This window comes from Apis cerana, linkage group LG5 (genome assembly GCF_029169275.1).
Source record: "Apis cerana isolate GH-2021 linkage group LG5, AcerK_1.0, whole genome shotgun sequence".
Lineage (NCBI taxonomy): Eukaryota > Metazoa > Arthropoda > Insecta > Hymenoptera > Apidae > Apis > Apis cerana.
This window is the reverse complement of record NC_083856.1, coordinates 10,673,175-10,689,238: the sequence shown is the minus strand read 5'-3', so window position 1 is coordinate 10,689,238 and position 16,064 is coordinate 10,673,175. Positions and strand designations below refer to the sequence as shown.

Genomic DNA, 16,064 nt, shown 5'->3' with positions numbered 1-16,064 from the left:
TTGTTTTGTTTAAATAAAGAATAATAAGGAATTAATTTTTTTTTATTATTGTATTAATTGATATGTTTATCTTGTTTTCTTCAATTATATTATACAACATAACATTTTTGTTTATATAATTAATAATATTATTTATTATTGAACTTTCTTAGTCTTCTCTGTAAATTGTAAACTTTCTGCAATTTTTGGTAATATTTCTGTAAATATTATTGTTCCTGTAAAGACTAAGATTGTACCAATCCAATGATAAATTGTAAATGGATTTTTGAAATATATTATAGAAAAAAGTAAAGATAAAAATTTTCGTAGTGTTATTACTAATGTTACAGTAAGAGATGTACATTCTGTTGTTAATACAAAAACAGAACTTATACACATATATCTAAAATTATTATTAAGGATTATATGTTATTAAAATTTGATTATGTATTTTAATTAATAATATTTAATAATTTTAATATCTTATATAATTTATATATTAATAAAAGGATACTGTGTCAAAATATTTCCTATAAGATATACAATTAATTTTGGCACTTGAATATTAATAATTGATATTTTTATTGGATCTGATGCTAAGGCATATATAAGATGATCCCAAATATTAGAAGTCAATGTTAAAAAAAATGGTAAAGGTAATAAATGCTGAAATTAAATATTTAATTTTATACACATATTCTAATTAGGTGAAAAGAATTTGATATTTTGAAATTTTAATAAATAATAATTAATAATAAAATTTAATAAAAAATTAAATTTTACCGTGTAATATAATGCTTCTCTCGCATTTTTTCCATATTTTTTATGTAATACTTCTTGATAAATTCCCATTCTTGCAGATACAAATAATGCAATAGTTAATAAAGATATTCCTAATATCCACCAGAAAAAATCATCCCACGGTGTAGTTGGTACTTGCTCAATATTTTTAGGTTGTAAAGATTTAATTTCCTTTCCACTAACAATAGTACAAATTGCAATTCCAAGAGTTATCATAAATACAGATAAATATTTACTAAAGATATATTTTTTATTTAAAATAATAATACCCATAATCATATTAGCTATCAGAGAACCCTAAAATTATTAAATATAAATTTAAACATGATTTTGTATCTATTAAAAAATTTAGATATTGATATATTTTATATTTAAATATAATTATATATACTTATTATCATATAAGTATTATAAATATAATACTTACAGCTCTGAATATCATATGTAACGGCATAGGTATATTAAAATCAAATGCATAATTATTGCAAACATTTGCAACAAAAAACATTGTGACTAATATAAAATAATCTTTTATTCCTATATTGGGCTTTACTGTTCCACATTTTGAAGTGAATAAAAACCCTTCTATGGATATAAAAAGAAACTGTGAAAATGTGATAAGATTTCCACTACCTGGATCATCTCTGAAAAAATAATAATATTATTATTATTATATATAATGATAATGAATACACTATTAATGAATAATAATTTTAATATCACATTTCAAAATTATATTATTATATATAATTAAAAATGTATTATTAATTATAAATATATTATTATTATATAATTGAAAAATGTAAATTATTACATTATTACTATTAATAGCTATATATTTATAATATATAATAATATCTAAAAATAAAAATATATAATATAAAAAAATGATGCACAAAAAATAAAATATAATACTGACTTAACAAGAAGTTCCAAGAAAACAACATTACTGCAACAACCAAGAAAAACACACAATATCGCAATAGTTGCGCGCATATTTTAATTAACAAATATCACAAAATATAACCTAAAATGATTAATGCTATCGAATTTCGTTGTCTATTTATTTTATTTCAAAATTATGCGAAATTTACTAATGACTGGGTGAATTATCACAAAGTCACGATACATAGTTATTTAATGTCTCATTTAAATGCCACATAATTCCTTTTATATATGCATATATGTACTATAAGATAAAGAATTCAGCGAGTACATATAAAAGACTTCATTCTATACTAATTTATGCTATATCTTGTTTAAGATATATATTTACTTATATAAATCTTACATAAGTATTTATAAATGTATATATATAAAGAAATAAAATTTCTGTTACTTGCATAAAATATAATTTATATTTTATATTAAGATTAAATTATTTTTAAATAGTAATTTATTTAAATATTTGTTTATTTTAAATACATTATAAAATAATTAGTAATGAATAATAAAATATTTCATATAGTGTTTTAATCATTAAAATAAAATATTCTTTTTTCTTTAGACATAAGAGAATAAAATACATCAATATAAACAAAAATTTTGATAAAAAAGATTTTTAAGATAATATTACTTATAAAATTTAAAAAAAATTTAAGATGAAATATATTAAATGTTTATTTTACATAATAGAATTTAAAAATAATTTTATTGATGCATTTCATCAAATATTTCTTAGATATATAAATTTTAAAGAACAAAAATAAGAAAAGCAAAATAAAAAAAAAATAAAGATAGATTAAAAATTGTAGAATTAGCGTCATTTTTCGAGTACTGTAAAAATAAAATTTTGCTTGTTGTTTAGTGATTAAAAATTTAAATAAATATTTTTAAGATGTATTGATATTTTTATATATTATAAGAACTATATACAGAAATTTCTAAAAATTTTCTAAAAATTGCAATTATAAAAATATTTATACATATATAAACAAATGTTCTTTTTTATTATTCTCTTCTATATTATTCATATATTTTTATTTAATTTTAACATTTTTATATTTTTTCTTTTAAATTATAATTAATCTAATTCGTTTATTTTTTTAATTCTATTCTAATTGTTGATAAAATATATTTTGCCGATAAATGAAATAGCAAATTAAAATTTTTTTTAAATTAATCTATCTGGCCAGCTCGCGCCATCTCGCGTTTGAACATCCGAAGTTCTAACTCATTATCAGCATAACAAAATGTGCAAGGAGGTATTTGAAGTCAGAGACAAAGAAAGCAATATTGTGCAACAAGGACAGAGATTATCAGTCGCCATTTTAAAGATATAATATTGAACATTCATTAATTATTCATTTTTTATTCAAAATTTCAATAGTTTTGAACTCGCATCTTGAAGTTAAAACTTTAGATAGGTTTCTTATATCAATTTTAATGTAAAATTTGTTTTTATTATTTATTTTTTTAACGATTAATGGATCATACTTTTCAATATTTCAAAGAAGTAATATTAAAAATTCATTAATTACTTGTTTTCTATTAAAAATTTCGATATTTCCAATCTCTTATTCTAAAATTAAATCTCTAAATAAAATTCTCATATTAATTTTAATATGAAATTGTTTACTATTAATTATTTATTAACGATTAACGCATCATATCTTTTAATGCATCGAAAATATTATATTGAAAATTTATTAATTATTCGTTTTTTTTTTAATTTTGATATTTTTAAATTCGCATTTTGAAACTAAGGTTCAAACAAGTTTCATATCAAATTTAACATAAAACTCTTTTTAATTAATTATTTATTAATTCATTATATCTAATTAACATTAATAATACACGATAGATTCATTAATGTTTCATTATTATAAGATTTATTTCTAAATATGATTATATTTATTTAAAATGTTATTTCTTTCTCTATTTTCACACATGAATTTTATTTATAATTTTATTGCAATTTAAATAAATAAATTGATTTTATATTGGATTAGAAAATGCAAATTTAACCAAGATATATTTATGATAATCGTTAATAAATAATATGAAAAGGAATTTAATATTAAAATTGATATTAAAAAACTTATCAGAAATTCTTGCTTCAAAATGTGAATTTAAAAATGCTAAAATTTTAACAAAACGAATTATTAATAAATTTTATATGGCATCCTCAAAGTAGAGAATGTTTCTATTCTTTTTGCATAGTTGTTTTCCTTACCTATAATATTGAATACCTTCTCGCATATTCTGTTATGTTAATAACAAATCAGAGTTTCGGAAATCCAAACACGAGATGACGCTGATTTTCAAAACTTATTAGTCTTTCTCTTACTTATCATCAAATGTTAAAAATATTATTTCAAAATATTATACTTCTCAAAGTACTCAAGAGATGACACTGATTTTTAATTCTTATTTTATCTTGTTTCGACTGTTTCGACACTCAAGAGGTAACATTAATAATCATTTTTTATTCTATTTTTTTTCCTATTATTTTTTCTTCTTTCTTGTTTCATTTGAAATCGTTTAATGATTTTATTATTATCGTATTTCTATCCTTCTTTCGCTATTTGTTTTCTTTGTTTATACATTTTGATTACAAATAAGATATGGAATACTATTTAAATATACTTTCATGTATTTTTTATTTTGTTTTATTTATCTATTTAATTTAATTATTTTATCTATTTAATTTCAAACAAAATTAAATACATAATTAAATATATAATTATGTAGGTTTTTAAAAAATTTAATCATGTTATTTTAATTATGTTAGATCATTAAATCAATTATCTTAAATCATTTTAAAATTATAATTTTTGTTTCAACATTTATTATTTATATTTTTCAAGATATTTATACATTTTTATAATAATAATATTAAATAAATCATACATTCTGATGCACACATACATATAAATATGATTGTATTTATTAAAATTTATTTTAAAAGTGTTTTGTAATAAAATGTAATGCTTTATTTATTAAATACAAATAGATAAAAGCTTAAAAATATTATTTGTATAACATCTTATCATATTTATACATCTTAAAAACTAAAGATATTATAAAATATCACAATATAACAATTATACTTTTATTCCTTCACATTGTATATGTAAAGTACTTAATAATGAAGTTTTACAATAATCTAATAGAAATATATACGAGAAATTTAATATCACTTTCTCATGTAATAAAAAATTATTTTTTAATTATTGTATAATGTAACATTTTCTATTTTTTTTATAATTATGAAAAAGTATTAAAAAGTTAAAAATATAATTAATAATAATTTCATCAATATTTTGAAATCTTAAAATTGTTATAATTGTCTTAAATTTGTTATTAATAACAAAAATTATTGATAATAAAAATGAATAATAATAATAAGAATTACAAATATAACAATTTTAATAGCTTCAAAGAACATTTGAAAGACATAAAGAAATTGTACATAAAAAATATAAAAATTATATTCCTAAACCTTCATAATAAAACACAAATTGTTCTACAATATACAGTAATTTTAAATTTAATCATGTATATATGAAGACACAAAAATGAAATATAAATTTCTTATTAATCATTATAAATTTAATTTCCTCTAATATTTATTTCAATTTAAATAGAATTGTTATGATTTATAAAAAAAAAAAAAAATATCCGATTTGAATATACAAAAAAAAATTAACTTTCACTTATTATCAAAAAAAATATCTTTGATTTTCATTATTTCATTCGATTTTAAATTGTTACAATAAAATCAAGCAAAAAATGCTTATTTTCGTGGTGTAATTTTTAATCTAAGCCCATCAGCATTGTGTAATACTAATTCAGAAATAAAACGAAGTTGATCTTCAGTATCTAAAGATTCAACATGAAAGTTTTTCAATATATACAAAATAAGAACTTTAACGATCATTGTACCGTATTTCCATCCGATACAATTACGGGAACCAGCACTAAAGGGAACGAAAGCGTAAGAAGGATATTTTGGTCCATCAGGAAGAAATCGTTCTGGTCGATAAATATCTGGTTCTGGAAAGTATCGAGAATCTCGGTGAAGAAGGAATGAATTAACGAGAACCGTCGATCCTATTGGAATTTCATGTCCCACTAAAAACGAATTAATTTATTTAAAAAATATCCTGTCCTGTGAAAATAAGAATTTCAAATTGAAAAGATCTTAAACTCTTATATTTTTAAACAAGTAATATTTACAGATAGTAATAGGATGATAGATTTGTCTTGCGATGAGCGGTGTTACTGGATAAAGTCTCCATGATTCTTTTATGCACGCTTCTAGCCATGTTAATTTACTTAATATATCTAAAGTTAATTCTTTCGTCCCTACTATTTCGTAATATTCTTCAATAATTAATTCCTAAAATGAGAAATAATAAAAAATTGTAAGATAATGATTTGTTACAAACTGTAAAAACTAATGTAACATAATTATGTTATATAGAATTTCTATACTTGATATTGAGGATGTCTTCCCAATGCATACAAAATCCACGATACGCTAGTCGCAGTAGTATCGTGTCCAGCGAACATGAATGTATTCACTTCATCGCGAATATCATCATCGGTGAGAACTTTACCATCTTTTGATAATTCTAATAATAAGTCCAATAAAGCTTGACGTTTATGAGATTTTTCATTAAAATTTGTATCCTTTCTATCTTTCCACTCGGCTTTTCTTTCCGCGATTATCTATAATCAAAAAATAATATTAATTTTAATTCTTTATAATATTAAATATCTCGAATTTTCATATTAATTAAAAAGTTATTTTATATTTATATTTAAACGAAGCAAAAATTATTTTAAATGAAAAAATTATATTTACTTTATTGACAAATCCATGAGTAATATTAAGTGCATGATCATGTCTTTTCCCCCACGATGTTAACTTAAAGATTGGGTCGAAGGACATCCACACGTTCAGAAATCTTCTTTGCGAAATAGAAGCTAATCTAGAAAAAATATATTTATGTAATATATCTTCTTCCAATGTGAATAATTTTAATAGAAAATATGCTTACGTGTTCACAGCCTGCACGTATTCATTTTCAAAATTTTTTTGCGCGTTAATATTACATCCCATGGAACTATCTGTAACATTAAAAAACAAAGATTATTAATTTCTCTTAAATATAAATAAAAAAACTCGATATCGACGAAACATTTAGAACATATATATAGATATTGTTGCAAATATTTTCACGTTAAGATATTCGACGGCAAGTAATCATAAATCATTTTTACTATTTTAAAAATTCGCAGGTATATTTAAGACTTGTATTGAGTTCGATCTCATTTAAATTTAAATAAAAAAAAATTTAAATTTATAATTCAAGAAGGCAATGGAAATATTTGATCCTTCGTTGTTCAACAGAAAATCCCGTATACACAATATGTCAAACACGGAATGAAAAATCGATAAATTAAAAAAAAAAGACAAAGTTGACTTTTCCAATAATGTAGAAAATTTTATTAAGTGACGTATATATATTATCAAGAGAAATGGCTACGTTACTCACTACTCGACACTGGGGATCAGACGAATCATTTAATTGCTTTGGCAAGATGTTCGTGAGCAAGTTCACAAAATCGCAAGAAAACCGTAACAATAACATATTAACTCCAGTATCTGATTATGCGAATGCAGATAAATCCCTTAAACAGTCTGCGAAACGAAACATCGCTTCGAAAATTACAAAATTGAAGACCAAGACCTACAACGAAATTATTTTAGAATCTAGCCACGTAAGTATATGACTTTCGTTCGAAATGACACGTACATTGAAAAATATATAACTTAACCCCGCAGTGTACACGTGAACTTGAGAAACATAAGTATCCGCATGCAGATACCAGAAAGTAAGTTACTAGATACAGTTACAAACGATGGATCTCGATGCTACGTACATATACTACGTACTTTAACCCTCGAAGTACGAGTCTGGGTATACACGTTCCAGATCATAGATCCAAACTCACTTAATTTTGAAAAAAAAAGAAAAAATTAATATTAAATTTAAAACAATATTATATCTAATTAAAGTTATTTGATTAGTCACCAAATTAGCATCATTATCGACTGGGTCGAAAAGTAACTCAGCCATCGGATTGCGAGGGTTAAACGAATTATTCTCGAAACTTTATTGTCACATCGCGTGTGAAACGGAATTGTGTACTTTACCTGTAATAGGTGAAAGCATCGGCTCTCCTTTATGAAATAACCGAACGCACTAATCAATTAGCCCAACCACGGCAGCGAATCGATGAGAAGCAATTTCAAGTACGATCAAATCTATCGCAGATCCCAAAAGCATCACCACGAATAATCGAACTTTCAAAGCCACGAATTCCGTATCAATATCCCTCTAAACCAGTTGGATACGTAGCACCCAGTGCTCTTACGGCAGTCGGTTCGTATTTTGGAATGATTTTTCATGAATTTTCATTTACGAGCCATGATTCTTATGTCTTTTTATAAACTAGCAACTAGAGGAGATATATATAAATAATATTTTGGAATGATTTTCATTTATTAATAGATTAATAGAGACATTTAGTAAAGTATTCTTTACGATTCTTGTATTATGTGAAAGGAAATTTATGAAATTCATTCTTTTTTAAATAAAAAAAAAAAATTAGAAATTAGAAATAATTGGTAATTAGAATTATTTTCCAGCCACTCAACGTATAATTGAATTATCTAAGCCGAAAAGAAAACGGAGATTAAAAGTAACAAAAATTAATCATAACAAAAGAAAATCGAAATTGCATAAAGAAAAGTCACGGTAATAACGAAACTAAAATTCTCTACTTTTTATATACGCGTGTGCGCGTGTATAATAAAAAAAGATAAATAAATATATAATTTTATTTTAGAAGCTATGGGAAACGCGGTAAAAAGAAGGATTATAAAAACAGGGATTATAAACATAATGGATTCAATCGGTACAAAAATGATCGGAAACAAAAAATAAAAAAAAAACTGAAACTATCAAATTCCGACAGAACTATTATTATGGTTGGCTTAAATTTGAAAAATGACAAGAAAATTCGTCGATATTCATAATTGTGAAGAATAAAATGCGTATTGTTTTTAGAGTTTAGAATCGTTTATTTTAAAAAATTTTAAAAAAATATGACTGTCATCACATAAGATGTATCGTGAATATAATTAAATAACAAAAATTTATCATATTCGAAAATTATTATTCGAATGTTATTTGATCTTGTATTGCTTTTTTGTTAAAAAATTTTTATTTACTTTATATCTATTAATTTTAACGATATATATTCTTTCTTTTGACTTATTCATGTAAATAAATCTATTTATAAATGAATCTGAATGTATTTTAAAACGAGATTTGTTGACAAAGATAACAATAAAAGTAGATTGAAAATAAGTAAAAATTTATTAGGTAAAATAGATTATTTTTCGTAGCAAGGGCGATAAATATATTGCTAAAAGAAAGATTATGCGATATTAAATCGTCTTACCGCATATTATGTCCAACGCTGCTCGTTTAGCATAAGGAACAATATCGAATTCTGGTTTGCCAATTTCTTTTCTGAGGCATGAAATTAATATTTGGGCTTCTCTAATTGTCGTCTTTAAATACAATTCCAAAAGACCACTGTGAAAAGTTGGCGTTAACAATTTTCGGTGAAAGTGCCATTTTTCTCCTAGAATAAGAATTTATTACATTTTCATTTTCTATTTCTGAAATGACATGTTATTTTTTTTTTACCAAATTTTTATTATTTTTCATAAATTTATAAAATATAAAAACAAATCCTATTATTAAAATTTAACTTTTCGTTGGAAAAAAAAATTTCGATAGAAGTGTTGGTTAAAAAATTGGCAAGAAATATTTTGCTAAAGATATATGTAAAAAAATATTTTAATGATAGTTATTAAAAGAACATCCGATTCGAGTTCAATAATCATAAATTTTTGCTACTAGTCGTCTGGCAGTTGGCAATCTGCTGAAATTTCAAACGAAAAAAATCCCAATAAAAAAACCTAATAAATCATAGTTAAATATAGCCTTTAAACCAGCTAGATAAGTAGATCGAATCGGTTCAATCTACTTATAAATTTTTTTTCTCTTTTTTTGCGTCGTTCTCGAACAAATTGTTCCTTTTTTGCATTCTCTGATTCATGGAAATCTATGCCCTCAAGCACGTGTTGTTATAAGAATTTTTGTAGAAAACGGTCAGGATATCCCATTTAAAAAAATTGAAGCTTATGGGATTTCGAATTTTGTAACAGGTAAATTTTTTGTTACTATTTTTTTACATTATTTTTATAGCGCTATTAACCTTTCGAATTATTCATCGCTGAAATGTTTTACAAAATGTGTTACGAATTTTCATTATTACTATATTCTACTATGTTCTACTATATTTGTTACTATATTCTACTTTCTCGTGACATAGGCATAATTAAATGAAAAGAAGAAATTTAAATCGTACGAAAGAGAGTAAAAGATGACGTAAAGGTTAACAAGCAATGTATCAATACTATTTACTTACCGGTACTAGTTACCAAACCGGAACCAAGCCAAGGCTGTAAATACTGGTACTCTAAACTTTTGTCAATGTGAATACTACTGCTCAACAATGGTTGTATCGCTTCTGCTTTATAGAGAAAGATAAAAGGTCGCATCCCTACCCAGATCAGGTACATGTCCCCTAATTCTTTTCCCCATTTGATTATTTTTTTGAAGGCTTCTGTAACATATACATATATATTTTTTTTAATTTTTGCGGTCATCGACCTCTTACCTCTACGTATATCTCGCAACAATTTACGCGAGTCGAGTTTTTTTTTCAAGATATTGTCACAATTGCTCCTACTGATTAAATTGATACTCTCGAATAGTAATCTTCGATCAGATTAAGTCACATGTAAGTACAAACATTTTATCTAGAGTTGTTTATCGTTACAGAATTTCGATCTAACGATATAACTAAATGTACGATATATCTGATATATTTTCACTCTTAAATTACGTATAAATTTTCGCAATTTTCTTTTATTTTATTTGACCACTTATTTAAGAATTATTCGTAAGATTGATCGAAATGATTCGAAAACTCGAAACATTCTATATCTTTTTCGGATGAAAAAATAATTTTAGCACGTTTATTTTTATCAAATCGATATCGTATAATAATCTTTTCATCATCAAATAGTACAATTTAAAAACTAAAGAAATTCTTCGATTTCTTTGAAATAATTTTTGCTGTGTATTATTTAATATTAATATTTTGTAGTTTGTAGTTAATTGAATAAAAATGAAAAATATAGTAATAAATATAATATAATAATATCGATTCGGAAAATTTGAAAAATTTGAACTCACTTCTCAGCAACGAAAAACTGTATGAAAACTGCAACGATCGAAGGGGTTAATAGAACAAAGAAATATAATTTACGAGAATTTCAAAATGTATATATTCCGAGATATTCTTATCTGAAACGAAGATGGAAATCAGCGAAACGCTGAATTTTTGCAATGCGGTAAAATTGCCGATATTTCCATATGATTTCCGGCGGCCATTGACCCAAGACATCAATATACAGAAATAGACCTTTTACAGTTATCGTCGTAGCCAATCAAGTTATTGTCGTATCTCTATGCTTGTTTCAGCCTCGTGACGCGAATTATTTGTCAAGAAAGGGAAGACGAGCATTGATGTAATGACGAGAGAGAGAAAGAGAGAGAGAGAGAGAGAGAGAGAGAGAGAGAGAGAGAGAGAGAGAGAGAGAGAGAGAGAGAGAGAGAAGAAAGGAACGTAGAGCGAAACAAGAGCGAACGAGAATGACTCGTGTTGCAATTCTAATAAAAGAGGAGTGGCTGTACACTGACCGGACATTGACCGGTAAAAATGCAACGCGAGGTCATCGAGTAATAATGACTCGGAACAAAAAGAACAGACATGCTCTTTCGTAGACCTTGAAGCGCAACGTGAAGCTAGATGTCCTTCGCATAATAGTACGTCTTCGATTTATTTTATTTTGATTTTAATATGATAAAGTGGCCATTGTTTATTTTTTTAATTGTTTTCCAAGTTATTCATTATAAGATTCAATATTTATCGAGCAGGAAGCAACTTTTTGTTATAATGTTACAATGTTGTACCGATGCAAATAGACATCCATTAATCCATTAGAATACTTAACATCCATTAGAATAATATTTTCTCATGCAAATAAATTAATGCTTTTAAAATTCATTTTCATTTATCATATCAAAGCTACAATTTATAGTTGGGATGTAACTTGTTATATACGTAGATATAACTATTAATTATTATAAAATATTATATTTATTAATTATTCATTTCAAATATTTCATTTGAATAATCATTTGAATAATGCTTAATTGATACAATCAATGATCAATTAAATAAATTATTTGTTTTATGATTTCTTGAATCTAGTAAATATCGCATAAATAGATACATTTGAGATGATATTTTCAAACTGTATATATATGTATGGTATGTATATTTAATAACTTACGTCAAATTATTTATATCAAATTATTTAAAATAATTATGTATGTTTGATAATGTTTGAAATATTATTTAAAATAATATCATTTCATAACATGGTAGATATAAATGAAATTGCGGGCTTCTACTATTTTTCTGTATTCTTTTATATACACGAATGAATTTTCGAACTTAATTTTACGGAAAATCAAATTTCAAGCGTTATATCAATATTTTTTATCTTATTGTTATCATTTACGATCCATCGATATAGTCAAACTACATCGAACATGCATTTGCAATTGCATAATTATAGATGAAAACTAGAAGTAGAAGTTTGTGTATAACTTGTAACTTCGAATCAAGGCCAATTCATATTAAAAGCTTTTTTTTTTTAAATCATCGGTATCGTTGATAATTTTATTTTTTTTTCTTAAGCCACGTGTAATTGCATACAATTACTACAGCTTTATTCAGAGCACGAACGACCTCGACCCGTTTCTTTCTTCGTCTGGTTACTCACGACACGCCAATCATTATCTATATGTAGCATTCAGTGGGGTTGAGGTTGGATAAATCCTCCTTTCTTTTTTCTCTTTTCCTTTCCTCCGCAATTTCATTTCACGAGTACACTCGCATGTTTTTCATATCTAAAGCATACCAAATTAAACGTAATTTCCCAAATATCGAAAATTTATCATCGATGATTGACACGACATTCGATTTACTTTGAAAATGAATTATTACTTGATATTCATTTGTATTGCGATAACCAATGTGCAAGATCGAGTGAAATTTTGATTTCTTATAAACTTTTCGTTCTCTTCCAATACATGTTCTTTTTTTTCTTTTTAAAAAAAATATATATAATTAAACAACACGCATCGCATAAACATTTGCGAAAAAAATCTTCATTTTGTTGCTACAAATCATATGTATTTGCAATAAGATAATTTCAGATATCGTGTATATATATGAAAATAAATGTTATTATTTGAAGATAATGTTCTACAAGTTTTGATTGATGACATTTTTTTGTAACATGGTGTTTAATTAGTTTTATTTAATTGTTAAAAAGTATTGAATGATATCGAATACACGACTAAAAAAAACGCGATCTACTTTTCATTGATATAATTTATTAATATTTATTTTTTTCACATTTCGATCTTTTTAATATTCAAATAATTTGTGTCCCCCTCTTCTTTTCACATACAAGATAAGAAAAATTTAAAAAATTAATACGCAATTCGAATTTTATCGTGGCAATAAAAGTATATATAAAAATAAAAATAAATGCTAAAAATCATTACATAAAAAGAAGTAACAAGAAGTGAAAGATTTTGAGAAATCACAACATGTTAAGGATCATTTATTTGCTTGAACTTACATCGCAAAATACCGATCTCGAGCGATCAATATGTATTTCTGTTCACAATATCAATGCATCTGCTTGCATGCTCGATCTCGCGAATTTCTTTGATATCGAGGTTATCGTTATCTTGTGCCAATTTGGAAATAAAAGTACGCGAATACCAGAGTTACATACATTTCATCGTGTCTGACGACTATCTACGATATTTCATGTTATTCATTTTTTTTTAAATATTTAATAGTAACAAATCGATTGATTTAAGGAAAAAAATCTTAAAGTTATTAATTATTAAACAAGATAAAGTAAAATTTAATTATTTCAATAAATAATTATTTCAATAAAATTGAATAAAATTGAAATTTTTTTTTATGTATATACAAATTTTTAAATGTTTAGATAAATGTAAATATTTAATTTATTTTATATTATTTTTAATATTCTTAATTAAACATTATTAATATTTAATTATTATTTCAAAATTATTTTAAAATTTATCAATTTTTATAATATAAAAGTAAGAAATATAAAAAATAATAGTAATTAACATAAAAATAAATAATTTGTTTGAAAAAAATTGTTATTCTTAAGATATTTATTTAACTAAATTTTACTAAGTCTATACTAAATCTTAAATATTTATTAAATATTATTATAATAATTATAATAATTAATTATTATTTAAAAAAAGTTAATTATAATGGCGCTTGCATATTATAAATATTCATTACTTTATGTTGACAGCACGTTAATCTTTTTTTACTCTTTTTATAACTATTCATTTATATAACGATTTATGATTTTTTCTTTTTGACATTTTTTCGATGAAACATCATCGAACTCGTACTCATAATCACTTTTTTTTTAAATTTAAACATAATATGCTAATTCAACCAACTAGTTCATTTATCAGTCATCAAATTTTGTAAAATCTCGCGTTAATTTACATTAATGCATTTAATCCGTTGTTTCATAATTTTTTTTTCACTAAAATGGGATTATTTTATAAATTTTTCTTAAAATAGTTTATTTCTTGATAAATTATAATTCATTTTTGATAGTGACTAATTATAAAAATTATTTTATATGCAGTGATTATAAAAAATATTAATGCATTATTATATTTATTATAATATTTAAATACTAATTAATTAAATACAACTATAAAACATTAAATTAAATTTTGTATCATTTTGTAGCATTTTCATGTGATTAAAATGACGTGATATTATTAAAATGCCTGATAAAAAAATGTTTTATAAAAAAAGTAAGGTTATGTATAAATAATTTTTATAACCAGTGTATATCACATTCATATTTGTCATAATCGAACTATAATCTGCCATATATATATGATTTGATCTTACATAGCAATAGGTTAAGAACCGGCACGTGTCGAATTATTACAAATTATTTGATTAAATATTTTTACATTCTCTGTTTAAAATTTAATTTTTTATTTATCTTTAGATAAATATACTTTCTTTCTTTTATTTTTTTTTTTTTTTAGAAAATATTTCACTTACCTTCTGGACTGCAACATAATTCATACGCGTTTCCAATGATGGGAAAAGCAGGAGGATAAGGCACTTTTCTCAAAGCATATAAAAATTTTCCTCGTCGCACTAATAACAATACAACTATTGTCATCAAACATATCGACAAGATCATCGTGAGCCACGATACTCCCATAATGATTGTTGAGGAAGACATTCTGAATTTGTTCGGTGTGCCAATGTTCTCTTCAATATCTTCTTGCTTCTTGCATGTTTCATATGTTAAATATTTATTATAATTTTTTATTTCATAAAAATTATAACTGCATGATGTACTTCAAATGTTTCTTCTCAAAATGTTCACTTTTATCGGAGAATGAAATTTTACAAAAAGTGTTCTCATTTCACAAATCGTTTTCTCCTTATAGTCTCTTTTTTCACTATGTTACTATGCACTATGTTACTTTGAATCGATTTTCCTAATAAAAGAGTACAAAGCACCTCAAATACAAAGCAAACTATTGACAAAATAGATATGTAATGCATTCGTGCGATGAAAAACGCGGAAAATTAAAAGATGACCTTAAAGAAAAAACCGAAGGAGAGAGAGAAAGAGAGAGAGGAAAGAAAAGAAAGAGAAACACAAAAGAAAATCGAGTTATTTTCTATGGTTCACTGAATCAAACTAAAAGTAAAGTAGCAATTGTCACAGTGAAAACAATGCCGCGAAAGGACGGCAAAAGAAGAGGAAGAGGTCGCGTGCAACGCGTGTCATGGAATGACTCCCTCTCGGTTATGCGTGCCCGTACGAAAGAGTCGCCCTTATATACTACTGAATGCTCTGTGTACTACACCAACGGTCAGTGGCTAACTTCTCCACCAATAGAAACAAACACGTGGGATGTGTATATATGTACATGTATGTATAT

The 16,064-nt window shown here is 24.4% G+C and overlaps 3 protein-coding genes across 4 annotated transcripts; 1 reads left to right on the top strand and 2 right to left on the bottom strand.

Annotated features, from left to right (window-relative positions):
* Positions 1-24: 24 nt before the first annotated feature.
* LOC107997829 (UDP-xylose and UDP-N-acetylglucosamine transporter) lies at positions 25-2,036 on the bottom strand. The gene is made up of 5 exons (XM_017056707.3): positions 1,700-2,036; positions 1,208-1,424; positions 763-1,077; positions 494-645; positions 25-382 (listed from the first exon to the last, which is right to left on the bottom strand). The coding sequence occupies exons 1-5, from the start codon at positions 1,774-1,776 to the stop codon at positions 136-138; spliced, it is 1,008 nt and encodes a 335-aa protein (XP_016912196.1). The 5' UTR covers positions 1,777-2,036; the 3' UTR covers positions 25-135.
* A 2,517-nt stretch (positions 2,037-4,553) lies between these two features.
* Positions 4,554-15,352, bottom strand: LOC107997912 (cytochrome P450 4c3). Of its 2 annotated transcripts, none has more exons than XM_062075166.1 (8): positions 15,166-15,352; positions 10,300-10,497; positions 9,262-9,447; positions 6,789-6,858; positions 6,593-6,719; positions 6,220-6,456; positions 5,962-6,124; positions 4,554-5,893 (listed from the first exon to the last, which is right to left on the bottom strand). In XM_062075166.1, coding segments are annotated over exons 1-8 (1,170 nt in total). In that variant the 3' UTR covers positions 4,554-5,891. The 2 variants fall into 2 exon arrangements, with proteins under 2 accessions (XP_061931150.1, XP_028522508.1); XM_028666707.2 differs by having other exon boundaries at positions 4,554-5,856.
* On the top strand, positions 7,117-8,833 carry LOC114577542 (uncharacterized). The gene is made up of 4 exons (XM_028666708.2): positions 7,117-7,512; positions 7,958-8,177; positions 8,444-8,552; positions 8,644-8,833. The coding sequence occupies exons 1-4, from the start codon at positions 7,270-7,272 to the stop codon at positions 8,831-8,833; spliced, it is 762 nt and encodes a 253-aa protein (XP_028522509.2). The 5' UTR covers positions 7,117-7,269.
* Positions 15,353-16,064: the final 712 nt, after the last annotated feature.

Bases quoted from the DNA above. Each gene is read 5' to 3' on its own strand.
- LOC107997829 (XM_017056707.3), bottom strand. From the start codon at position 1,776: ATGCGCGCAACTATTGCGATATTGTGTGTTTTTCTTGGTTGTTGCAGT. The intron at 1,425-1,699 runs GTCAGTATTATA...TTATTTTTTCAG, and splicing joins TTCTTGGAACTTCTTGTTAA to AGATGATCCAGGTAGTGGAA. The intron at 646-762 runs GTAAAATTTAAT...ATTTAATTTCAG, and splicing joins GAGAAGCATTATATTACACG to CATTTATTACCTTTACCATT.
- LOC114577542 (XM_028666708.2), top strand. From the start codon at position 7,270: ATGGCTACGTTACTCACTACTCGACACTGGGGATCAGACGAATCATTT. The intron at 7,513-7,957 runs GTAAGTATATGA...TACCTGTAATAG, and splicing joins TTATTTTAGAATCTAGCCAC to GTGAAAGCATCGGCTCTCCT. The intron at 8,553-8,643 runs GTAATAACGAAA...ATTTTATTTTAG, and splicing joins TTGCATAAAGAAAAGTCACG to AAGCTATGGGAAACGCGGTA.
- LOC107997912 (XM_028666707.2), bottom strand. From the start codon at position 15,352: ATGTCTTCCTCAACAATCATTATGGGAGTATCGTGGCTCACGATGATC. The intron at 10,498-15,165 runs GTAAGTGAAATA...TATATGTTACAG, and splicing joins ATTATGTTGCAGTCCAGAAG to AAGCCTTCAAAAAAATAATC. The intron at 9,448-10,299 runs GTAAGTAAATAG...TTCTTATTCTAG, and splicing joins CGGTTTGGTAACTAGTACCG to GAGAAAAATGGCACTTTCAC.